Consider the following 27,301-nt stretch of genomic DNA (forward strand, 5'->3'; position numbering starts at 1 on the left):
AACGGAAAGAAGATGCTTGCTTTTGTTTGTGTGACCTCCTACAGGTAATGGTGCTGGGGTGGGGAAATGCTACTGTCACCTGTGCGAGCCAGAGCAAAGGAAACCATATATGTTGCTTTCTAGAGGGATCTGCAGGAAGCCCCAGAGCTGAGGGAAGCAGGCGTTTGTGCGAGTTTTCCTTCAGGCAGTTTTGTAGTATGTGCATGGCTGGAACATTTGGTTTGGGTGACCAGATTAAACCTTGTCTGGTTCAATTTCTCTCACTTTTTGTTTAATCATCCAGTTTCATAGTTTGAGGTCGTCCTAAAATCAATATAGCTAGCAGATGGCTACGTGAGCGTAGAGCTAAACTACCTGTTTGTCTTCTAACACGCAAGAAAATAAATTTCACTTCAAATATGGGATATAGTGAAGATTATTAGATATTTATTATATTTCTTCCCTTCTTTGTCTAATAAAACCAAGTTTCCAGAAAGCTCTCCACAATGCTTGAAAGGGGTGTGACCTTTTTCCAGTGAAAAAGATGTTGCTTTGCATTTACTAATCCATAAGCAATTCGGAATTTATACTTCCTTGACCTAAAAGCTGTCTCTAGCTAATTGGCAATCTCAGTTTGCTTAAAAATAAAAAACCCTAGTCTTTGAAGTTCACCTCTGCCTCTGTTTGTTAGTCTCCATCTGGTAGTACACCAGAGAACTCTAGAACATATGCTGCTCATCTCAAGGGTAGATGTAAGGACTGTTGGAATAAATGATTTTTTTTTTTAAATCAGTAACAGATATTATTAACGTGCATCTATTGTGGGCCATGTGGCAATGCCATTTTATCAATTCTATTTGTTTAAACAAATAAAATATTTTTTTAAATAAATTGCTGGTTAACTTCAGATTGAAGTATACACAACTTCATCTATGCTCTCATTACCGGTCTTGTATAACTGAAGTACATATCATCTACCCACTTCTATTTGTTTGCAGTACCGGTGTACTCTGTTAAACGGAGGGACCTCAAACCTTTCTTAATTGTACTTAAAGAACTTAGTTTTTTATTACAGTGGACAGAGTCAACTGAACTAATTAAGGGCCTGAATAAACATAGTACTTGTGTGTGCTACATAATTAAATGACTTGCTGAAAACAGCTTATTATCTTTCTGGCTTACTTCAATGTTGTGAATTAGTAAAGTATTGATTTTTAAATTTTTTTCTCCAAGACCTAAAGGTGGGATAAAATATGAATACCTGATGTTAAAACAGCATAGATGGAGAGCAACTTGCTAGAAGAGCCATGTGATCTACAGCCCACTTCCTTGCTTTTTCAGGGATCCCTGGCACTTCACCTTTGAGTGATGGGAAATGTTCCTCTTGCATCCAACTGATGTGTGTTCTCTCACCTAGTAAATATGCTTCTGGTGTGATAGTGAGCTTAAAGGTTGCTTTTTTCCCCCCAAGATCTTCAGTTGAATTTTGGTGAAGATACAACTCTGTCTTCTTGGATATCCGTAAAAGTAAATGCTTTACGTAAAGATGAATCACATTCTCTGCCTCTTGAAGTTATTAGTTCTGTGTTTGATTATTTTTTTTATAGTATTTTCATTTGACAGAGTAGCCATGCAAAAAATGTTAACTGACTTAAAAGATGCCTACATGTAAGTAGTCTAATTATAGAACACCTCTCCTTTCATGCTCATTTCACAAATGCAGCTTTAACTTGAAAATGTGCTAACCTACACAATGATTGCACTTGTTAATCATGTACACAGTTTCATTTTGCAGTATTACCCTTTTACACTCACCTGTTTTGCTGGTAACTTTCTCCTTGAGAGTTTTCTATAACGGACTAGATTTTTCCTGAGACCCATATCCCTGCTATGGACTTTGAAAGTATGTCTAATCCTCCTCAGACATGCCCCAAATCTTAACTCTTAAGATTCCCATGCATCATTCTAAGTTTTCTTTGAATAAGAACAAAGTTTTTTTTGGGCAACATGTTTGAGAGAACCTGGGTACCTGACTAGTTCAATGACAACAATAATAATAGTGGTAGTTGGCACCCAGCCAGACTCATCTGACCTTTCTGGAACTAATTTACTTTTTGACAATTGGAATGAACAGAAATGAATTGGGTAAGAAAAGGATCAAGTGCTCATCAGCATATTTCCTGTGAAAGCAAAAAAACCTGGCTTTCACATGCAAAACCTGCCTGATAATTGTCCTGGAGCTTAATGAAGCAGGGCATCAATAATTTCCCTTAAACAGAATGAAAGCATGGGTAAAAATGTGGAAAACATTGCATTTGTGTGGATGATGAATGACAGAGGGCCTGTCTAGGTCTTTAAAAATGTAAGGTAGCATTGGCAGCACATATTCAAGGTAAAGGACTACACCTTGGCAGGAAAAGAAAAGTTTGAGTCAAAAGGATTGTCCATCGAAATACCTTTCAAGCAATGACAATTGAGTCGAAATGAGAATGGAATAGAAAACTTCGGGAAGATTACCAATAGAATGTTGTAAGAGTTCCTAAGTTTTAGACTGGTCACAAATTTGGGATGGAGGGTAAGAATTGGGGATTGGTGTAAAGATTGGCTTTGTGTAATGGAAAAGTAAATCCAGACATAACTGTGCAACTTTAGTGGCTTTCAGTAATTATTTACAGGAAAGATGTTGCTTTCCATAATAAAAGAACTTGGTGATTATTATTTGTAAAAGCTTGTATTTAGTAGCTGATAGGTTTGCAGAACTTTGCTTAATGGATTCAACACAATAGAAGTCTGTTTTAAGGCTGATGTTTTTCAAGAAGAATTTGTCAAAACCTTGTTCTGCATTTTGGTGTGCGGAAGAGGAAGATGGCTCCTATGGTATTGGTGAATGCTGCTTGCTGCTCATGGGAGTGAATTCCTTGTGTGCTCCCTAGACTTCCTAGAGTTTGTAGCTACAGCCTCCAGAGGCCACGTGAGAGCGGAGCAATGGTCCTTTCTCCTCAAATCCTGCGGGACTGTTGGGTCAGAAGTGCTTTTGACGCATGGGCTGAGTGGGACTTCTCATGCCCTTGCTGAGCACGGTATGCTCCAGGTCAGAAAGCAGTGGCTTCACCCCTCCTCACTGCTTGGCTGGAGCAGGAGGAGTTGCTGGGGTGCGAGGAGGAGGGCTGAGGAATGGATTGATGAGAAAGGATATGTGAAAGGGTGGAGTCAGGTTGCAATTTTGTTTAATTCCAGTATTTTTTGAGAACAGTGAGTCGGAGTAGGAGCTGAGAGACGAATAGGAACGTGCAGGGTGAAGAGGAGGAGTCAGCAGTGGGCAGGTAGATCAGCAGCATAGAAGTAAGCATTGCAGCAACAGGGAGGGTTGGAGAAATAAAGCTCAGGAGGAGAACGAAGGAGGGGAATGCAAGTAGGGGAGAAAGAGGAATGGTGTGACGGTAGCTAAAAGGAGAGGGGCAAAGGAGGCAGGGAGAAGAGGAAGGGGTTGGGAGAGGAAGGCAGAGAAATACTAGTGTTAGGGTATATCTGCTACAGAGCTTGGCTTGAAACTCAAAACCAGTATCCCCTTGTGTAGCAGAGAAATCCATTGGGAAAGCATGTGGATATATTGATGTGGTGCAGGGCAGTGTCCTGAGCAGTAGAATCAAGGGCTGTATTTCTTCTTACACCTTGGCTAGCTGGGTTTAGGGTTTTATTGCGTAGTACTACTTCCTACCATGTAGATGCAGCTTATATCTCTAATGCCAGGTCTACAGAGAGTATAAGAGTGATGTCCACAGGAAAGCCTTTACCAGTTGACATAATTTTTCTTTAGAGCTTCAGATGCTTTAGCTCATGTATATAGAGATAACAAGCCTTTAACCAATGCCAGAGTGCACAACTTGCTCAATAAAAATGTATTTCTTCTCTCTCTCTGAAATGCATGAGATGCTTCATTGTATTTGTTCTGCTTGGAAGTATCCACTTACTTTACTTTCTGTAGATAGTGGGTAATACTGGTGGAATTACAATAATCTCTAAGTGAGGTTTGATGGTTTGGGTTCCTTTTATGATATGTTTTGCAGTTGCCTGTGCTGAAAGCTTCCACTTGTTGAGGATTTTTTGGTTTATCTTTATAACTATCCTGTGAGAGATGATAAATCAGGATTATTAAATCATTGGTTCTTTATAACATTGTTTTATAGGATAACTAAATACCACAAATTTCCTTACTGCCAAAGATTGGCAGTTTGTTTGTAGCACCTAGCATTGGTTTTAGCCTGCATCTTCTGGAGCTTCTTGTTTTGCTCAGAAGCTGCATCAAACAACTGGTGTTTATGTGCATGTGTACTTCCCCTCCCCTCCTACCCATGCGTATTTAACATCCTAGTTAGCTGTTGGTTTTTCTCAAAGTTGTTTTTCCTTGCTATAGCTCAGCAAGTGTTATGCTAATGATTTGCCTAGTTGTTTCCTTTTCTTGTAGTTTGTTTTTCTTTCACTCTTCTGCATGTTTTGCTTGTTTATTTTGGGTTCTTTTCCTCATTTTTATGAGTCCTTGGAGCGTGGGCATAGTAACAGAGATCCCTTCCTCTGCCCTAGGAAGGCTTTAGTTGTGTCTTTTGTAACCTTTTTAAGAAAACTTCTTATTGCATAACTTGTTTTACTTTGTTTTAATGTCCTCTAATGAGATGTCTTCAATTAATTACATTAACTGATCTAATAACTTTAAAACACAAAACCTCTTAGTATGGTTTTGAAAAGTTTATTATGCATTAAACTTCTAATCATGTTTGTTGTAATAAGTTTATGCCAACCCAAGTTCTGAACAGAACTTTTAATGGTGCGTTTTGGTATCTTACCAAACCTGCACAAAGCTGTATCACTACCATAAATATTTTTTTCATAAAAAACCTTCTCTCATTTACATTAATTCACATATCTTTTATAGTTCATGAGCGGTCTCTATTAAACCTCAAAAATGCACACGTGTTTGCATGCATTAGGAGTTTTTTAAAGTATATTTCGAAAAGTTACATTAGATTTCAGTGTGATCTAGCATAGTTAATGCAGCTCTTTCTCAATACAAGTTACTCAGCTGAAATACTTGGAGAGTATAGCTCCTTTTAGGGTAATATTCTGTTAAAAAAAGGTACTGTTTTTCAGGAAGCTATTTTAATTTTTATGAGATAGTAACTCCTACCCCACTATGTATAACATTACAACTTAATGCTTTATGTTTTGGCATGGTCTACTTTGCTCACACAACATTTATTGGCCACCATTATGCAAGTAGTTTTTAATTACAAAGCTATAATCTATCTTTTTTCCACAGATCTCTTATTCCTTCACTATACAGAATGGATCTGTTTGTGAAACGTGGAGTAAAGGGGGCTTTTCTTGGCAGGATCGCTGCCTTGTCAACTGGGAGTTTGTGTTGCGTGAGGCAAGATATTGCAGGTCTGGCAAGGATGACCTAGGAGAACTGAATGCCCATGCAGAACAAATTTTGTGGCTGCATGATTCTTTGGTGTATAAATCTGGCTTTACTGTGTGACTAGAACATGCTTTTTATGTTTTGGCTCACCTGTGTGCACGTATGAGATAATAGCACTTAGTGTTCATTGGGGAGCTGAGTTGGTGGTCTTTGGACCATACAAATAAGAAAATACTGGATTATACAAATAAGAAAATACTGTATTTGGTATAGACTTGGTTCAGTATTCTTAAATATGACTTGACATCTCACAGTGGTAAGGGTGAATAATTTCCCATTAAATGGTCTTCCTCTATTCTGTATCCTGAATAAAACAGTGGTTTCTATTGGGAAAAAATATATGACTGTGCATAGAAACAGTGTTATTGGGTGGAACTAAAACCCCCATGAGTAGCTTTAGCTTAACACTTCCTAAGTCTTGAATGTTTAGTTTTGTTGTATTAATTTTATTCCAAAATGAATATTTTTTTAATAAGAATTTTATATGCAGGCAATATCCCTTGGATGATGCCAAGCAGCAGCATCTCTGTATGCAGAGTCTCTGACTTTGTTCTTTTGACAGCGCAGCACCAGACTCGGGCACTGAGGATTTCCAGGGCGGGCAGGGTGGGCTTGTGCAACCTGTGGTGTGGCCTGCACTCGCTTAATTGGATCTTCCCTTGCACCATGTAAAGGTATCGGTTAGGTCTGCATAAGCTCGTATCCATCTCTTTGTAGGAGTGTGGTTGCATTGACTTCTTTCCTCTTGTCACTCTTCTTTGCAGTAATTTTTTTTTAATTGGAAGAGGCTGGAGGGATTCTTGGATCTTTCAAGCTAGGAGTTAGTGATGGGGAAAATTCACAGTAGGGGTGTTTGGGCCTCTTTCCTCTCACCCAAACCATAGAATATAACTGAAGTTTTTTTTCTTCCTGCTGCAAGAACTTGAAGTGACCACCACCGGTTCTGCCTTCAAGGCAAAATGTGAGGTATAGCTGTGTTTTGAATTTTTTCTTTATCATCACTAAAGCAAAGGAGTTGAGATGACTAATATGCTATGAGGGAGGAGGAATAGTGGGAAGGGACACTAAATAAAGTACTCGTAGCTAAACTGCCTGTTGAGGTAATATAATTTCGGACAATGTGGCAGTGAGCCCAGCATAAATGTGCATTTTGATAAATGTGATTCTTGGACAGTAGTGCAGGCTGGAGCTCCTCCTGCCCCCCAGAGGCTTTGTGATCAGGCTGCTCCCTGATGTCTTATTTCCAGCTGCACGCTCGTGGGCGAGTGCAAGAGTCCTGGGTTTAGGATGTCTTTGCTGTAGGCAGCACTGGGATTGGGACTGAGTTACACTTACGCAGCAGCCCTTACAGCCAAGAGTGGCTCCTTTCAGGAGAGCAGCGCCCAGGTCGCACCAAACGAGAGCTGGGCAGAGCTGCTGATGGGGGCATGACCTCCTAAAGTCTGATAAATTGTTGTCACGATCAAAGGGCAAGTTGCTCATTACAGGAACAAACCGGTCTGGTTTGAAAACTGTTGTGATGCTCTCATGCTACAGAGTCCCTGTTTTATGGAGAAAACTGTAACCTCTTCCTAAACCTTTCCCCTGCTGGAAATAGAGAATAGGTATTAGCAGAGGAGCGGTCTATAATACTTGACACACAGCGGCCAGACAAAACTGTGGTCTCTTGTTCTCTTTCTCATTCTCTTATCTCTCTGCCTGCATAGAATTGATTGGCTAGGACATGCTGTAATTTGTTTTTACCATGAATAATGTTCCCGTTTATCCTCAGGGACAGTTGGGTGACTAATCTCACACCGACCTTGGCACCCCAATGTTGTAAAATGCAGATCAGGTTGGTGGTTTTAAGCAGAGAATTAATTTAATTGGGTTTTATTTCTAGTAAAAGGGGGCTAATAAGGAAATGTTTGAGCTTCCTGCCCACGCAATAACATATTTTCATTCTATATAAAAGTATTTAGCTAGTTGTAGTATTTGGTTTGATTTACAGGCCCATCAAAGAACTAGATAGATGTTATTAACTTCAGTGTTAACTCTTGGGCTCTCCTCTCTGTCTTTTATCAGTTTACAGAGACTGAATTTTGGGTGTCAATCTGTGTTTCAACATGTAATTCTAATGAGGTGTGATTGACACTGTTCAAATAAAATTGGAGTTATTAAGCTGCTATTCCAAAGGCTGTGCAACTTCAAGTGAATGCGTTTAGGTTACAGGTTAAATAAAATCAGATTCCCTATGCACTGGCCGTAGATTATTTTTTGCTTGTTTGTTTACAGAGGATGATAGCCAATTCCAGAATGTAATAACCAGTGTGGTTTGAAACCTTGACTATACGGTAATAAAAAGCATTACAAGACGGGTATTGTAGGATAGCAAGGAGGCAGCAACCACTCGAACCTTCAAAAAAGATTGTTCATCACCCTGGTCTGTTAGAACTGAAGTTGATCATTGTATGTTTGGTATTTGCACTGTGTTAAAAGGTAAGAGGGCCTGAGTCACTCTGCAGAATTCAGGCATGGGCAAACATGAATCATCTCTGACTAAACCACCTGCAAGCAAGAAGCTGAAATTGCTCAGCAGTTGAGGGGGACGCTGTGTGCGGACCTTCCTTCTGTCATGGCACACAGGCAAACCTCCAAGCATGTCGTTTTTAGTTTGCCTCTGTATGTATTAATAACTGAAATTTTTTTTTCAGCAACAGCTTCATGTGAAAGCTGAAGGAAATGGGATGCCTGTTGAGCTTTGAATCAGGCTCACAGCAAAGAGAGAATATGTACGAACGCTATCCCTTTATCCATTTTAGCAGGTTGAAGATCTCTGCCATCCCAAGCCATGACCAGCTGTGCAGAGAGGCAGTCATAAAAAGCCCATGTGAAAAACCTCTTTTAAGAACTTTTGTAGGTAGCTTTAATGCAAACCACATGCTTTCCTCTGAGCAGTAAGAATGGTAAGATGCTTGCAGTGCTTGAATCAAAACATCCCTGATTCAAAGCCATTGGATCCCTTTGAAATTAGTTAGAACTGCTTTCACTAAACAAAGCTGAGAATTTAGCTTGTACATGAAACAAAAAGATCTGAAGTCTCCACTTTGGGTTTTTACCAGTTATTTTGGAGACACACCAGAGCAGAGTTTCTGGCGTTGATACTGTTCCATCCCTCTCTTCAGTGAGGCAAGACCAGGGAAGAGCGTTCAGTTAAGGTAGTGCCTCTTCTGAGCTGTCTTATGTTGGGCCATAGCAGGTGGCTGCTCGCAATGGAGCCCGTTGCCCAGAGGATGAGTAGACGGAGGCCGTTTGCCTTGTGCTTCTAGGAAAGTGAGAAACCAGGAACGGCCGCAGGAGGACGCGGGTCAGGAGAGGTTTGTGCTGAAGGAGCATCCTGCAGCGGCCGTGCTGCCCGAAGGCTGGGGCTCATGGGGCTGTGGCTCTGGGCCCCCTTTTCTGGGGGGCTTCTGTGGCTGCTCGCACAGCGTGCAAAGGTTTCGGCAGCCCTGGGCTGGGTTTGCCTTGCGGGTCCTGCACAGCCCCTGCAATAAACGTCTGCTGATGTTGTGTGGGTTCTGTGGTGTTTGACAAATAACTGGAAATAATCTATTTCCACAAGGGGAGAGACTTGTTTTCACATTCCCGAGAGTAACTGGCTGCCTGCAGCACATCAGCCCCGCGCTCTCTTCGTGTCGTGGTTTCTGCAGTCTCTCAACTCTTTCATGAGCATCTCTCCATGTGTCAACCAGAGTCTCGACACTGCCTTAAAGTCTAATTTTCTTTTTTAACTTTTGTCTATCTTAAGTATTTTGGCTAATAAATGATTCCATAGACCAGACGTATATGTTCCCACACTCTCATACGCAGTCACATCTATTTGGATTTTTTATATGATTGATTCTTTTGCTTCTTAAGGCTCCTCCTGGATATAGGCAGCCCAGTCTGTCGTTAGTTGCCTCTGGGCTCTGCACTGACCGCCACTGTTCTAGCGAGCAGTGAGGCTACAACGACCTGCTGCAGTTGGCTTGTGGCTACCCAGAGGTCCATAAGAGCAGTCAGTCCAGTTTGAGTGTTTGTGACTCCCAGATGTGGCAGGAACTCTCCTTTCCAGTGTAATAGGTCTACATTTGTTTTTCTTCATATCTAAATGAATTGCCTTGTCTTTCTGTCTGATGGCAAATTTCATGTTTCATTTACTGTAAACCATTCCATTCTCCAATATATGCCAGGCTGCAGCATACAATAGATTTTCCTCCTTATTAATTCAAAAGAAGTGTTATCAATAAAAAGAAAATTAGAATGTGTCATGATGATTTGGAGAGAAAAATAAATACACTGAGGCTAAACTTTCATCCCAATTAGACCTTGGCAGTTAAGAAATACTGGGGACGGGGGGGGGGGGGGAATTCACAAAGAATTTTAGAGATGGTGAAATAATGTTTTTTAATAAAAAAAAAAAAATCAATTTGCCTTTAGCAAGCTTCTTTTTTTTTCAGGAATGTTGTGGAATTTCTTTTTGTGTGAGATTGTTTCTCAAAAATTTTGTCTTGTAATACTTCTTGGTTACAGCTCATGTAATGGCAGTCAGACTGAGTTTGAGTCCTGTGATCCTCTGAACTTGAACACCCTGGCTTTCACCTTCATTGGTTTCTTTTATATATATATAATATTTACTGATTTCTGATTCCTAGACCTGCCTTTGCATAGATGGTTTGAGTGGCTTGCTTCAATTTGCTGTCCATTAACCTTGAGGTGGAAAAAAATCAATGCTTTCTTACTTTCTGCCCTTTTATCAGGTGCGAGATCCTTAACACTGTAGCCACATCCCGACTGGGGGAAGTGGTTGGCACCGGCAGTACGTAATGAGAGCAGGTGACAAAACGTTCATAGCAGTTAATGGAGGTGAATGTGTATGTTGCATCTGCTGACCTAATCTCTTCTTACGTTTTTGTGTAAACCTATGCAAACAGATATCCTTAACAGTAAAGAAAAAAACCTCCGCCGGGCATAACTTAATTTTTGTATCATCTTTGTATTATCTTGTACTGGTATATTCAGTACACCAATTACAAAAGCAAATAGACTATGCCTACCAAAACCATTATCAGTTACCATTTAGCATACTCATTAAAATGGCTTATTAGAATGTGAATGTCTATATTATTTTTCTAAAACATCATTCTTCACTTAGAGTACCTACTACTAGTCTAATGTTGACAATTATCAAACAAATTACCAATTGTCAACTAATATGCAAATAGCCTACTGGGTTGTTATAATTTCAAATAAGTTTTAATATTTTCCCATTGAATAGAAATGCTGAGTTCTAGCAAGTTCTAGTCTGCGGTAATGAGGGAGCTGACAAGAGGATAAGGTTGCAGTGGGCAAGGCGGGGTTTGCATAAAAGCTGGTACTCGGAGGGATTTTAATACCTGTATAGAACTGAACCCTCCTAACTCAGCTTTTCGTACCTCAAAACATTTTAAGTGTCTGTTGCCAAATGTTGCCTCAGTAGAGGCTATTCCTGGTTGAGGGATTGACCCAGAACTGCTTTTTGAGGGGTAGCTTCATAACAGAGGTCAGGTCACTGTCAGGAATGTGATTAGTAAGAAACTTCATTTGCAAAGCGGCTGACAGCATTGCTCTGGCCATGCTCTGATATAGGGACACCTCCAGGTTGCTTATGTACAGTTCTAAAAATTGTTAGGCTTCCCCAATACTCCAGACACCAGAGAGAGGGTTTCTTGTGATACACTATGGTTGAGTGTTCCTTCCCCTTTGTACTCTTATTTTGGCACTTCGGTCTGATGTGACTTTATTATGAGCCATTTCATCATACCTGCTTTTACAAGATCAAGCTGCCAACTGCTTCGGAAAGGCGTTTTATTTATTGCTGGTTTTGTTAGTCAAACATGTAGCGAGAAGGAATAAAAAGAGTACATGGGTAGTTCAGGCAAAGACTTACAGCTTCATTTTGTAGCAGAGATGTTCGCATAAGCATTTACATTTTGGGGAGCTTGCGTTAGCATACCTGTTCTGAGGCTGCTCTGTCTCTGGGTCTGCACGATCTCAGAAAAGAAAAAGCACATTCACTTTTTGTGCGCTGCCTTTTCCCTATGAATTTTGTAACGGAGGCTCCAAAAATCTATGCCTCTTGAAAATCTAGTATTTTGGTGAGCTGGAATTTATGCTTGTTGTAGAATCCCCACCAAGGTGGCAGCGGCTGCTTCAGGCTGCTGGACGGCGAGCAGCTCTCCTGGAGCGGGCGCCGCCTGCTCCCTTTGCCCCCTCTCCCCCCGGGCCGCCCCCAGGCCGAGCAGCTGCAGCCCCCGCCGCGGGCGGGGAGCGGGCGAAGCGCTGCCGCCGCCGCCGGCCGGCAGAGCCACCGGCGAGGGAGGAAGGCTGCGCCGAGGCCCTCACCGCTCCGTGCGCTTTGCCCCACGGGCGGGCGCTCCTCCCGCTAACCCCGGGGCTTGTCTTGCTTCTGGCAGTGCTGCACGGGCAGGTGTACCGGTTTTGCACCCCGGAGGGGACGTGGCTGCTGAAGGAGAATTCAACCCTGCCCTGGAGGAACCTGTCTGAGTGTGAGGCCTCTGACCAGGTAAGAGTTTCCATCTCTTGCTGCTGTTGTTTAGGACAAAACAGGAGAGAAAAACAAATACCGTCAGTGATGCCTGTGTGGTTTTGCCCTGTCAAAGTAATCTTTACCAACTCATCCCGGGTGAGCCTAATGGTGAGGGACGTCAGGCCTCTCCCCTTCCACAAAGGGCACGTGGAGCGTGGATGAGAGCAGGCTTAAATATACATGAGAGGTGAACCAGGTAGTCCCAGCTGTGGTGTGGAGGGGGCTCAACCCCACCCCACCCGAACTGGAGGAGTGACCTAATGTTATTCCTTTGCCTTTTCTTCCCCTGGCACATTGTAACGATGGAGTGACCGTTTGTTCTCTCTGTCTTGTTAGCAGCTATTAAGGTGATTAAGATGTACTGAACTGAAGGATATTTGCTTTTCACCTTTGGGCAGGGGGCAGTCCCTGTTTTTTGTTTGTTTGGGGTCTTTTTGTCTTTTTACCTTAATTTGCTGTGGGCGATGGAATTAGGCTTGTCAGTGTTATTTTCTTGCCCTAGTGCTTTATACTCTGCAGGGAGCTGAGACACTTGGCACCAAATGAAGGAAAGAGTAGGGATTTCCAGGGGATTTTTGTCAGCCATTGGCGTCAGCTATCGCACCATGTGCGTTCCCATGACACGTGATACCGTTACTGCTGTGAGTCTCCAAGGGTGATGATTTTTCCTCGCTAAATTGAGTGCCCTCGCTCTCTCCCAGGGTACTGGGAACTAGTACGTACCTAGCCAAAAGAGTTTAAGCATAGGAAATTCTCAAGTGCTGTGGGATGTGTTCTCTGGACTTCCCGTTGCTCATTGCCTTGTTCTTCAGAAGGAATAAATGGCTGCAGACTAGGAGGAGATGGGAAAAGAGATCGTTTGTAATTCTTCGAATATGTTAAATTTAACTTTTTTCCTTTAATTTGCAGCGTTATTCCTTGTCCCTTCCGTGTTCTGGGGTATCCCAGCAGAGCATGTTATCTTAACACAAGGTGTAAGCCTAGTCATTTGACTTTTTCTCATTTGCCGTTATGGTTTCTTCCAGAGCTGTGTTGGGACATGCCAAGGAGAGAGATACCTAATGGCAACACTTGGTCATTTGGTACCTGCCTCCAAGTTTCCATGAACTGATCTGGATTCTGAAACCCCGTGTACATGGTGTCGCTCCCTGAAATGTGAACAGCTGTGTTTGGTTTTCCAGCTAATCTATATAGAGCCCCGTAATAACTTACTTTGTTTAATGCGCCTTGTACATGAGAACAACAGGTTGTTTTGATAAGTTTGCTGTGTATTAAGTTACAACTGTTGCCAAAACAAAATCCAAAGGGTTTGTGAGTGACGCCTTATAAGATAACATTATTTACTTTGTGTGAGACGTGCCTTTGATCTGCATGGGTGTCTTAAGTTGTCAGGTCTCAGTAGTTTGCCTGAGCTTTGATACTGAAGAGATTTTTCTTTTCGCTTTGTAAGGCAGCTCTCATATCATTCCCTTTAAAACATTAACGTAAGAAATCCCTGAGGAACAGCCTGTATGTTAACCTTAAATCCTCCTGGCTGTGCAAAGTATATCTGAATAGCTGTACTTATTTCTGAAGTACAACGAATGTATTCCTTTGTATACCGCACAGGTCTCGGGAGTCAATTGCAGAATTAGCAGCTTGAAGAGGGAAAGTAAAACGCCTGAGTCTATTTAGACAAAAGATACGTGCTTAGAAATGAACCAGACTAGAGAATACAAATGTGCCTCATACACCGAGCAATAAGGCTGTGTTATAATTCAGACCTTCCTGTAGCTTTTCAAATACTTCTCCCTAAACATTTTGGCCAGCACTTTAAAGCAAGGGTCTCAATGGTCACGTCTTCAACAGTGAATCTGAAGAGAGCTGCGCCCCAGGACCGGGGGTGCGAGCATCCCTGCTGTTCCGACCCGCATCGGGTCGCTCCCTCCCAGGCAGTGCTGTAACACCTAAGTCATGGGATAGTGTTTGGCTCTGGTTTGTTACTGGGAGGTTGCATAGTTGAGGCAGAAGAGAGACTATTTGGGGGCAGAAAAGAGTTTAGTTGTATGAATGCAAGGCATGCTTTGCCTCGGAGTCAACAAGTGGGACCCAGCTTCTTTTATTTCTAAGTATAGACATAGCCAAAGGACCCTCCTCATTACAGCAGTAAGGAGACTTGCTTTAAGAGTTCAAGCCTGAAAACATCAGCTTTGCCGTTTTTGCTGAAGGGTTGAGTTGTGTCTGTGCTTCCTGCTATCTGTTTAAGACTCGCTTGTGTGGTAATTTATGCCTCTCCAACTTTATTATGAAATAATGTCACATTATCTATTTTCTAGCCTGGCTGCGAAACCCAACTGTTTGAGTGAACACCTGGGAGCAGCTGGGGAATTAAGATTAAATTTTTATTTCTTTAGAGCATACAGAAAGTGGAAGACTGATTTGATATGTGCATTTAAACTTGAAAGTAGGAGAATGGCTTCTGGTTATCATTAAGAAAAGTTAGAAGGCAGCTGGGAGAAAAGAACTGAAGCCCATGAGGTCTGTCTTTCCCCCCTTCCCTTTTTTTTTTTTCTTTTCTCCTTTATATGCTCTTAGGATGCACCAGAAGAACAGCTCCTGAATTTGTCCATCATATACACCATTGGATATGCTCTTTCCTTCTCTGCCCTTGTAATAGCAACTGCCATTCTTCTTGGATTCAGGTAACTGGTGAAGCTTTGAAGAGAGTGGAGAAAAAGCATTATGTTTTTCTATACGGTAGTATCGGACTTTGACAGAAACACTTGACTATTATTTTCCTTCTTCTACCACTTCATTATTTCTCTATATTATGTTTCTTCCTACAATAATTTCTTCTCAAAATGCAAGTAAAATTCCTAAATTTTTGCAACATTACCTGTATGCATGTGTGGAACAGATGCCTTTTATCAGTTGAAATATTTGGTTGTGGTATTTTTTATTTAATTGAAATTTCTCTGGGAAGAGATGGAAAGAAGGAGAGAGTCTAACATTCCCTCATGGTATTGCTTTGCAGATGAGGCACTAGTGTGGAATGTGAGAGGACATTTAGGACAGAAGTTTTCATCTTGCCTTCCTTGGAATTACATAAAGCATAAAGCTTAGTTTGGCCTATTCCCCAGCCCTTGCATGCAGGGTTTCAAATATGAAATATATGCATGAAATAGTTTCAGTGCAGAAATGGATTTTTGACGCAATTTTCCTCTTTGGAGAACTCTCAGAAATTATCTCTTTTGCAATATGGAAAAGAACCTAATTTTGAAACTTGAAAAGTTTCTGTGAAATAAATTGCTGTTGCACCAAGATTGGTGCATTAGGATCATCCAGGTATGCACCGACAAATTGCATGGAGTGCATCAAAATTAAGAGACCGTTGGTTGTACACGCCAATGATACACTGCGTGGGTTTGGTTTGGAGAGGAAAAAAAAAAATCAATTTTGGACTCAGACTTTTATTTTTATTTTTTTCCTTTGTAAATGCAAGACATGTCTTGATTCCAGCCAGACTTTCCCTGCAGTTTGGGGAATTGAGCACAGGAGACTGATATTTAGAAAACACAAAGATGCGATCCTGCTCTGTTGTGGGAGGGACGTCCCTCTGCCATGAAGTTGTGCTCCCTGCTGCTCTGTATAGCCAGGTCCCACCATCCCTCTTGCATGCTGGTGAGGCTGCCTCCTAAAAAACTAGTGTTCCATCTCCTGGTACTCTTATTTGAAATCAGGTCAGGAACCCTCAGTGCTCTGATCCTTAAGAAACTTTCTTCCCTGACTAAGGAATTGTCGTTGCCAGTTAATGAACGTTTGCTCTGGTGCCAGCACTCTGAGCAAGGTAGTCCCTCTCCTTTCCTCCCTCTGAAGTGTTTATACCCCTTATGTATTTAAAAAGATCAGTCATGCCTTTTGCCTTCTAATTTCCAAAACCGAGGTGATGCAAACCTTCTAATATCGTGCCACACCTTTTAGCACTGTATTATCCCTCCTCCTTCCGGTGGGGAAGCACAGGCTAGCAATCTGGAAGAAGATTTAAAAATGAGTACAGAAATGCAGAGGCATGCTCACCCTCTGTGAATGCCACGTGGTAATTATGATTTGTACGTGTTGTACCTGTGCAACTTTGGGGCTCATCTGACAAAACACCAGATGGTCTTGAAGTCTCCAAATGTCTCCCAGGATAAGTGCTTTCTCCTTGTTTCACCCATCAATGACACTTTTTGAGTAATTTTAGCAGCCCAGATGTAAAGGTCACAGAGCGCAACCATATACTTTTTGAAGGAAGGAGGGAAGGATGCTCTTTGGTTTTTTTTTTTGGCAGGGAGCAAAGGGCAAGTTTGTCACTGAGGACTGGTAGGAGAGAGGGAATTTTGATGCCCTGACTTTTGTGGAGAGATGCTTTAGCGTTTTCTCCTTTAACTGTGAAGTGGGGACTGGAGAAGTGTACGCAAGTGTGTGCTTCTGATTTTGAAAATGAGGTTTCGGGTATGTTGAAGGGGCTGAGAGCCTTGTTAAAATTATGCCATCAATCCATTTTGTGCTTTCCTGTCTAAAGTGTCTCTCTGGAGACAACTGGGTCCTGGATCTCATTAAATACATGAGACCTACCCTGATGTGGATCACGGTTGCTGGATTCTGACTGGAACCTCTGCTTGTGGCCTCTGCCCAGTAGCTGTGCAACCTCAACAAACGGGGATCGAAATCTAATTCAGTAGCACCAAAATGCTGATGTTCTCCACTTTTGTAATAGGAAGGCCTTTTTAAGTCTTTAAGACTACAGAATGACCTTTATATTTGTTTTTAATAATGATACAACAGAGGGAACAAAATATATCTCTAGTGTACAATTTTGCATCCTCTAAAGAAACAGAAGAAAAGTCTAATTTCAGTGATGGAAGCTGAATTAGTCCCATAACTTCATGACCGAAACAATTTGAATAACTTGCATTGCCTGTAGCAGAAATACTCAGTAACTACTTGCAACCTATTTCCTTCAATTGGCTAATTTACATAATTTTTTCAATCATATTTAAATGTGCAGCAGTTCTGAAGGGTAGCAAGAAATATATTTGGAGCTAAAGGAAAATAAATATTAATCATAGGTAAGTTTTGAAATAAGCTGTGACTTAAAAATTATGAAAAAAACCTTTGACCTGTGAAAAAAGGGTTCACCTTCCTCTTCAGTGCAAAACCGGTAACTTTCAGACCATGTCTATTTTTCTACCTAAATTTATAGAGCAGTAAAAATAGATGTTTAAAGCATAAGTTCACTGAAATTCTTGCTGGAACAATTGCTGTTTATTCTATGTTACCTGTATTCTCAAAAAGGAATCATTCCCAGTGTAACTTCCTTTGAAACAAAGTGTGTACCCTTGCAGTGCTGGAAGAAAAATGTTTGTAGATAAGGCTGGTAAAACATTGGCAGCACTCTGCAGTTGGATGCCTTTTATGTGACTGCAGCTTCTTTTGCTATCCCTTAACACGCTCTTTTTTGACAAGTAGCAATTTTATTGTCTTTACAGCTGGCTGCTGAAATTCAAGAGGATTTTGTTCTTTGGGGTTTGTTTTTTTTTGTTTTCAATTCTGAATGCAGAGGTGGAAATTCTGTTCCTCTTAGTTCTACAGAAAGTATTTACAATTCCCCCAGGAGGCAATCTGAATACAGATTTTTCTTTTGTTGTCAAAGCGATAATTTACAGGTAGATGTTTTTTCATTGTGGGTTTGAGCACAGCCAGAAGCTGTACTGCACACCGCTTCCTGAGCCTTGCCAAGGTAAACCTGTGCAGTGACATTGGAGTCAATTCAAAGAGATTAGATTCAGCATTATGTGAAACTTTTTTTGGTCCTTTCAGATATGCCTTCTGAAAATGACTTTATTTTTTACACTTTTTAAACTTCTAAAGCATTTTTTTCCTTGCACACTGATCTCCTTCCTTACCCCAAACATTCACACTTAGGGCTGAAGTTTTGAATGTCTTTTTCTTGGTAGTGATTTCTTCCCAAAGACAGTTTGAAATCCCTACAGCCGTTCTCAAGTTACGGGATTTCCTCTGGTACCTCCTGATTTCCAACAGGGCTCATTGTTCCCTCCATCAGTCCTATGTGTGATGTTGCAGCTTTTACATAGGTAGTGGATCATGACTTGTTCTTCCTTTTCACAGACATCTGCATTGCACGAGGAATTACATTCACCTGAACCTCTTCACATCGTTTATCCTCCGCGCTATATCCATCTTCATTAAAGACTCAGTGGTGAAGTGGATGTACAGCACAGCCACACAAGAGCACCAGTGGGAAGGACTTATCTCCTTCCAGGTAGGGGCAGGCACTGTGGTGGTTCTCAGGATATTGGAGCCATCGCTGCGGTGGTGCATGATAGCAGGTAACTTCATTTTGTACGACGAGGGTTGTACAAAATGCTCTTCAGTCCGTGGGGTTTCTCTGAAACTTGTAGCACAACGTATACGGTTGTGTTTGTGCCACCCCAGGCTTGGTACAGGCAAGTAGTTGATGCCATGGCATGTTTTTCTTCCTGTGGGAAGCTTGCCCCTACTAGACAGAAGAAACGCGAAGAGCTGGATTCTTGAGATACAGATATATGTATACATACATACACAAATGCCCATATATTCCGTCCATGCTGCAGTTTCATTTCTTCCATAGTGACAAGAGGGCATTCATTTCCCTAAGCCAGCACCTTTTGTGATAGTACTGTCCACCTTGTATAATGACCAAATTAGTCTGTCATTCTTGGAGATCTTTATAATCTGTTGATGACAGAAAAAAGGGAAGCATCTGATTAAAATGCAAATTTGAAAGCATTTAGAAAAGCTTTGGAGGAACAGGCTAATTAAATACTTGTAATTGAAGGGAGAGGATATACAACTCCGTTGTGAATATTATGAAAGCATGCCTTTCCCCTTCCCTTTGTATTTTGGAATACAAAATGTACTTGAATCTTAAAAGGAAGGGATTTTCATTATCTGTATAGCTCTTGTGATTCTAGATAGATGGGTACAGCGTTTGCTACTGCAATACAGGGTTGGGGTCCTAAAGGGTATGTCTTCTGATGCATGCTTAGTACCCATCGTTTTCTGACACTCTGGCTAAGGCTTAATCACTAATACCATGTAGAGAATCTCTTATGATGGTTGATTTCTTCTCATCTGCAATGTATCAACTGGCAGAAAATAACATTGTAAAACATATCTTAAATGTTGGAAATATCTTAAACGTTTGGAAATGTTCACATTGGATTGTCAGTCATTCCCTCCTTCAAAAAAAAACGTAGGCTTTATGCTTTCGCACGTGGTTTATCAAATAGTGGTTTCATCAGATGTGATGGATGTATTAATTAGGTAATCAGGTTTCGTATTTATCTAAAGCCCTGCTGCCCACCTGTCTGTAATTTATCAGCCAAGAGAGATTTTGCACTTAAATATGATGCACTGGGCAATATTTTGCTGTTCCAGCAAAAGTCTTTTGCTTTGGAAAACAGTCAACTTTATATCCATTATTTGCTCTTTAATAGAGAAATTCTCAGCTGCAGGGTGGAATATCTGGGGAAGTGAAAAGACTCACTGACTGCAGTTGATACAGTACCTTTCACTTGCTCTTCTTTTCATCTTTGTGTTGCGCTTTTCTTGCGGGAAATGCAGAACATGTAATTTTTTATTTTTTTTTAAAGGAGGAATGTTACTGAAAGCATCTGTCTGCTGTTTATAGCACCTGTCCCTGGCTTCTGTCCCTTCGCACTCAAATATGATTAATTTAGCAAGTGTTGTTTTGAGGAGCAAGAGTAGAGGAGAGAGAACCAGTCTTTTGGGTTAGTAGCATTTTATTTTCGGCCCCTGTTGGGTTTATTCAGGCTGTGCTTTCTTCTGTCACAGGAATCGCTCAGCTGCCGCTTGGTCTTTGTGATGATGCAGTATTGTGTGGCTGCAAACTACTACTGGTTGCTGGTGGAAGGCATGTACCTGTACACGCTGCTGGTGCTTTCAGTCTTTTCCGAGCAGAGGATTTTCCGCCTTTACCTCTGCATTGGCTGGGGTAAGTTGAGCGTTCTGTAAGTCCGCCTGCGGGTGGTGTAACAGGGAAACACACTGTGCGTCTACTGGAGCGCTGCCCAGTCCAAGTCCTGTACTCTCCATTCCCTTTTTGTTCCCGATCCCTCACCTTGTTTGAGCTGGCACAGCACAGCTCCCGGATGCTCGCGGCATAGAGGCTGTGGGTTCACAGAATCACTAGGTTGGAAAGGACCTTCAAGATCATAAAGTCCAACCATTAATCCAGCGCCACCATGTCCCCTAAACCATGTCCTGAAGTGCCACATCCACACGTTTTTTGAACACTTCCAGAGATGGCGACTCCACCACCTCCCTGGGCAGCCTGTTCCAATGCCTGACCACTCTCTCGGTGAAGAAATTTTTCCTTACATCCAATCTAAACCTCCCCTGGTGCAACTTGAGGCCATTTCCTCTCGTCCTATCGCTTGTTATTTGGGAGAAGAGGCCAACACCCTCGTCGCCACAACCCCCTTTCGGGTAGTTGTAGAGAGCGATAAGGTCTCCCCTCAGCCTCCTCTTCTCCAGACTAAACAACCCCAGTTACCTCAAGTCGCTCCTCATAAGACTTGTTCTCCAGCCCCCTCACCAGCTTCGTTGCCCTTCTCTGGACATGCTCCAGCACCTCAATGTCCTTCTTGTAGTGAGGGGCCCAAAACTGAACACAGGATTCAAGCTGCGGCCTCACCAGTGCTTGAGTACAGGGGCACAATCACTTCCCTCCTCCTGCTGGCCACACTATTCCTGATACAGGCCAGGACGCTGTTGGCCTTCTTGGCCACCTGGGCACACTGCTGGCTCATGTTCAGCCAGCTGTCAACCAGCACCCCCAGGTCCCTTTCTGCCGGGCAGCTCTCCAGCCACTCCTCCCCAAGCCTGTAGCGTTGCATGGGGTTGTTGTGGCCGAAGTGCAGGTTCGTAACGCAGGGGCTGGGCAACGCTGCAGAAACTCCCCAAACCAGCGGCAGGCTCCTGGTAATTCTCCTGCGAGACGTCAGCCGCCCGTACAAAACACGTGTGGGTGCTTCTCGGCGAGCGTGGACTCTCCTGGCCTGCCCTGCTTCACCTCCTGAAAGTTTCCGATCGCATCCAAAGTTGCGTTAACTGCTTGTGGTGCAAAATACCAACGACACCTTGTACCTGGTCACGGGTAACAGCAGAGAAATGGCGGCAGCGTGAGCGAGGGCCGTGCAAAGGGGCTGCGAGCGGGGAGCTGTCAGGCTGCGTCTGCGGGCAGAGCTGCTCAGGAGATGATCGTCGGGCAACAGCGTGGTCAGGCCGCGTGTGCCGTGGGCATGCGTGTGCTTGAGGTCGAGGGCTGTGATGTCTTGAAACCAGTCAGCTGAGCCAGAGCCGCCTTCCGTAAAAATGCTAAAGCTTTGATTCTTTCACTGTCCGGTTAGCCTGACGACGTGTTACTGTTCAAGGATTAATCCTATTGTTGGAATGATCTCTTGTGTGCTTGTATTGTGTTCTCTCCCTCTTCTCCCCCCTCCCCTTTTGGTGGAAATCGGGTAACTTTTGGAAAGCTGAAAGTAAATGCAAGTAAATACTGCAAGTGCTTTCACAGATACTGGTCTGAACATTCAAATTGCTTTGACTGCCCTTCTCTCTCTTTATGTACTTGCCAACTGTGAATATTCTAGCAAATTAGTTCACTGGTAAAATGCATATAAATGGCTTTACTGTGAATTACCCAAGTCTACTGAACACTGATATGAGGAGCGAAGGCTTTCCAGTATATTGATGGGAATAAATAAATGCAAGCAATGGCAATTTCCAGCCGGAGAGTTTTAGTTAAAAAGTTCTATATCTTCCATTATTGTTTTATGTCGGACATGCAGCAAAAGCAACAGCGTCTTGTATAACGCTTGAACTATGTACGTTTTAATCGTATTTTATGAATAGCCGTACCCTCAATTAAAAACAAACAAAAAGGATGGGGGAGCTATCCTGAAGCACTGACTGAGATCATGAGAGGAAGTAGGAAATAAATTAGAGCAAAATTATATCTAGCCAAGTCCTGAAGGTATTGTGTTATTTTATAAGTAAGGGATAGGATAGTTTTGATCTGAATCACTTCTAGTTAGGGTTTGCCTCTTGCAAAAGTAGAAGGCAGAAACAGAAGATGCTGTTTTGGTTTCGTTCTTTCTTTATAATTCTTTATAATGGAACTTTTACTACTGTATATTGGATTTCTGGATGAGTTTGTAGAAATGAGTGGCAATGCCAGAACTTGGCACTGGTTATATGGGTTTCATCTAAGCTTCCTAGAAAAGCTCTGCCAGTGCCTTTCGATCCTTATCTGTATGGTTTCTTGCTATTCCAGCCATGGCTGCATGTGCAACTTTGCCAGTGATTCTCTATCTTCAAATGCAGAAGCATCTGCTATTTCAGTGCTCACAGACCAGTTATACCAGATAGCAGTTTCATCTCTAACAAGTGGAAAGATACGAAGATATTTTCCACTCTTTATTGCTTCTTCACTGGTGATTCCATTTTTTTTGGGTGCTCTGGTCACCAGGTACCTTTCTGCTGTATGCAATGCTCAGAAGTTTTTTTTGGTGTTTTTTTGTTGTGGTTTTTTTTTTTTTTGACCAGCATGGTAGCCTCAGCATAATGCCAAGGCTTCAGAGAGACAGTAGGTTCTTATTTTGGCTGAGTCCTGCTCTTTGAAATTGTTTATCAACTGTAAAAATAAAGCTGGATCAAAAACATAAGTATCTATCTGCTTGTCAGAGCTGATTTGATAACCTGACCCTTTGTTCTGTTAATGAATTGTCCTCTTACAGGATAATTTTTTAACTTGTTCATCACTCATCATTTGAATATTTATATTTTAAAATGTCATATATGTATCGTTCATAAACTCAGTGGTTGTTAGTCATTTCATGTTGTTATTTCTTCCAATTATAACTGAAATTTGTGATCACTTGCAGACCATATGGTATTGTTTTTGCTGTCTGAATAGCTTCTGCAATCCCCCATGTGATCACACATGTTTGCACTTGCACTTCTCTCAGATGTACATATGAGTAAAACTGTGTATTCTCTTCAAGGTTTTTGTCCACCTGAGTGTTTGCACATACTCTTGGTCATGATGTTTGCCTCTGTTACACCTCTTTCAAGAAACAACAGGTCTCGGAACCAACAAGAAACCAGAGCAAATTATTTTCTTGAGTAATCTCAAGCAAAGCTCTAATGTAAGAGCCAGCTTTCAAATAAGTAGAAATGTCCCAATTCCTATTTCTCACCAAGCTTTTAAACTGCAATATTAAATAGTGTTATATTAAATAATTCTACATTTTGTTATAACAGGGGGAAAGTCCATGTTACTGTGTAAATAAAAAGAAGTACTTCTCCCATTTTACATCTAACATGATCATTTCATCTTGGTTCAAAGCATGGAAAGAGTAAACCTGCTTTTCAATTACAAATGTGTAAAAGATACCATACTCAGTCTGTGTTTTCCTAGGAACAGTTAGCAGACAGTGAGTGTAAAGAAAAAATTAATAAATATTTCCCAAATATATTTTTGCTATATGATAATTTCAGGTCAGTTCTTAATGTTATTAGCTGGTAGTCCATCTCGTATCAGTTCAAACAAGTAATTATTCTTTGCTGTTGAAGTGTTTTATAAGGGGAAAAATCTGTTTATCCTGTGTTACTGTACTTTGCAAAAGCTAGAAAAGTTATAAAATCCTGATGGACTGAAGGAAACTAATGTAGTTTTACAAATTGGGAGTCATTTATATTGACATCATATATATTGATAGGATTCTATAAAACTTCCCGATTACTTGTGAGGTAACTGTATTCCTGTAATGGCCACTTCCTTGCTGAGATTTCATGCCATGCTAGGCTTTGAGATGGCAGTGTTAAATTCTTTCCCATTTAATGTGGAAAATGTCTTGTTTATGTCGTCTTTTTCTGTGTAAGAGCAGACTTTGTCAACCCCGAGTACCACATATCTTACTGCAAAAACAATGGCTTATGCCATTTTCAAAGCTGATGGGGGGGAGCAGAAGTACTAACAGCATGAACAAACAAAATTCTTAGCAGGCTAATAGCAGAGCAGGTAGATGAGTTGTTCCCTTCAGTCTGGAGGTCAGCACAACAGCAACTAAACAGGATGTTGACGCAGGATAGTCATTATCACTTGAAAAAAAACAAACCAACCCAAAAAAATGTTGCTGTACATTGCTGGTACCTTGGTGCTTCCTTCCTCTGGCAGAAGAGAAATCCTTGCCCACAGATCTTGCCTTCTGGAGAGAACGGAACAGTTGCAGAAGAGGGGGAAGAAAGCAACATAACTGCGGAGATTGAGATGATCACTTTTTTGCTTTGTTTTGTTTGCTTCTCGGGATGTGCAGACTGCTCTTAATCATGGTGTCCAGGACACCAACTCGGTGTTCATGGTGTCTGAGCCCGGGTGAAGAGACACTGAGCTTAACATTAAGTCAATGTTAACATTGACTTCACGCAGCTGTGTCAGTGCTGTACAAAGTAGTCTCCAGAGAAGAGCGGTTTATACAGTAACGCTGCTGCATGCACCTTTCAGCAGCTTTTAGTGGAAAAAGGATGTGTTCACATTCAGAAGTGGAGGGAGCAATGGGGAAACAGCAACATCCTACAGTGACTCTGTGCAACACCCAGGCAGGAAGAATGACAGAAGACAATTTTCAGCACTAAAGGCTAAGAAAAAAATGTTAATAAAAAGCTCAACGTTTTCTGAGCTTCTGTGGCAATTTTACACCCAGCTGCACTTGCAGCAGGTAAACTGCTGTAAAAAAGAAATAATCCCTTGTCTTCCAAGCCTTGGCAATCCAAACTTGCTCTAAGGAAGAATACTTTGAGGGAATGAAGCTATTAAAAGGCAGGAAGCCTGGCTAGAGTGTCAAAATCTACATCCTGATTGCGAGGAAGATCTGACTGGAACAGCCGGTAAGAAACCTTCCATCTGAAACCCAGTATGAACTCAGTGTAGCAACAAGGTGCGTTCATTGCACTAACCACTTCTTGTTTGTTTTCAAATGAAAACTGTGTTTCAGACAAGGATGTGAAAATAGGTTTTGTATCCAGACTGATCTTAGTAGGAAATGCATCTGTCAGGAGTTTTTCTTAATTCTCTTTACTCTGTCTTCTGGATTAAACTCTCTCATGCTTTTCTTTTCTTAGAAAGAAAAACATTTCGTCTTTCCTTCTAGTATCTTCAATGTTCTTACTCTTTCTACATCTAATCGTATTTATTTATCACTTCTTTCAGTTCTTCATCACATAATTCTTGCATTCATGTGTCAAACAGTTGATCAAGTCAGACTGTCCTGGATGGTTTCTGAGAGAAAGATGAGGATTGGAGTTCTGATAGCAGTAGTGTCCTCCTTGCTTGTGTGCCTAATTGTCTTGGAGGTTGAACTTCTCACCACGTGGAAACCAGTGATGTCAGGTTATATCTGAAATATGAGCTTGTACAAACTCATCAGTCCTAAAATGCTTTATTCAGAATATGTCTTTATTTAAGGATTTTGTCAGGATGGCAGTGCTCTGGTCCTACAGAGACAAATTTGCTTTAGGAAGAATGTCTAGTCAGCACGTGAGGATGAGAGGAGCCTCTCTTGCTCCTCATACACCCTTCTCCCCTGAAATTGCCTTTATGAAAAATGCAGTACAATGCAAAGCTGGAAATACCCTGTGTCTGTAAGAAAACTGGCTTTTGCACATCAAGGTAAGGGAAAGAAGATGGCATGGAATAGCACCACCTGGTGACACCTTTCATGGTAGCTACTGCTTGGTGGACTCCAGAACAAGCCCGAGCTTTTCTGTTCTATTACCAAAATATCTCAGACCCATTATATGAAGAGACTTGATTTCCACATGCTATTATTGGGACATGGTAACTTCCTTTAGCAGCTCCACAAATCGCTTTCCTCTCTGCTCATTAGGGACAGGGGAGGTGGAAATGTCAACCAAACATTGGTTCCTGTGCAGCATTTCTCACAGCTTTCTTCTCTTACCTACCCCATACTATTACCATTCTGGATAATGCCTAGTTTTCCAACTTTTGTTTTCTTACTATGCAGACACCTGGCCAGGTGTAGAAGATGTAAGCTAGAGTGGAAATAAGTAGGTTTGTGCTACTTATTTATGCAGTGGGGTGTTAAGATGTCAATTTGGCAGTTCTATTACTTTCTCATCATCTGTAATATATATTATCACAGCCTATAATTCAGCCCTGACCCCTGTCATTTAGGGTTGAACTTTATTAGCCGAGCTGTTGGCATGCTTATTTCCTAGTACACTTGATGGATTTCATAATCACCATGTAGCGTTCAAAGATTTTTAGTCAGTTATCAGCCGGCAAGAATTAACATAGCAGAGGCTATTATGAGCAAGCTGTTGCTGTTTGTCATCTTCAGCAATGATGCGGTACAGACAAAAGTAGATGTTACCATTTCTGGAATTCAGAGACCTTTCTGTGGTCAGTTAATCTGGGAAGAGATGAATTTTGAAGCTTTCTGTGTGATAGAAAGCAAAACCGGAAGGAGTTCAGCCTATATCTTAAGTGCATCCTATAAATGCATGCAGGCTTTTTCTCAGATATCTGATATTTTTTGAATAGCAGCAGCAAGAGAAAGAGGCGTAGGACTGAAACTCAAATGCACCAAGAGCTGCATGTTGTGAGCCCAGGACTGGAACACAACACTGATTCTGTTAATGAATGATAGTCATCTGTAGAGCTTATTCAAGGAGCCGTATACAGTTAGCTTCCACTGCCTGCTCAAGCCAGCCAAATTTCTCTTGACTGAGTGAAGTAATGAGAATAATATTTGCATTTGTGTCAGTTAATGCAGGTTAATTAGGTATCAAGATTGTAAATTAAACCTATGGGAAGCCTCAGTGATCCTTGCAAAATACAATTATTGCAGGGATGCTGCAGATTTGCTCTTTTGCTGTTGTGAATGACTTCTACAGACTTGAGGTGGATTAGGGAATGTGCTCGGGGCAGATATTTTTTAGATCTTGACTAGCGCTATGAAAAGAGGTGTGCGTTCCTGTCTGCTGAGAATGTGTCCCAGACAGTTTTCAGAGCCACCCATTTCTTAGGACATGACTTCGTGAGTTCGGTAGATGTCAGATGGTATCCATGTAGAATTGCACTGGTGTTCAAAGCTTACGTGAAGGTATTG

At 41.6% G+C, this 27,301-nt stretch overlaps 1 protein-coding gene across 1 annotated transcript in view; it reads left to right on the top strand.

Moving 5' to 3' along the window:
* Nucleotides 1-27,301, top strand: part of GLP1R (glucagon like peptide 1 receptor) — a gene marked incomplete at both ends in the record, with an annotated part of 85,287 nt that overhangs the window by 42,677 nt on the left and 15,309 nt on the right. The window contains 4 exons of the mRNA XM_081998158.1: nucleotides 11,929-12,038; nucleotides 14,637-14,743; nucleotides 18,213-18,366; nucleotides 19,941-20,100. Of these exons, the coding sequence (XP_081854284.1) occupies nucleotides 11,929-12,038; nucleotides 14,637-14,743; nucleotides 18,213-18,366; nucleotides 19,941-20,100 (531 nt within the window). The remainder of the gene's footprint in view (nucleotides 1-11,928; nucleotides 12,039-14,636; nucleotides 14,744-18,212; nucleotides 18,367-19,940; nucleotides 20,101-27,301) is intronic.

The sequence above is a fragment of the Phaethon aethereus genome (genome assembly GCF_964289735.1).
Source record: "Phaethon aethereus genome assembly, chromosome: 3".
Classification (NCBI taxonomy): domain Eukaryota; kingdom Metazoa; phylum Chordata; class Aves; order Phaethontiformes; family Phaethontidae; genus Phaethon; species Phaethon aethereus.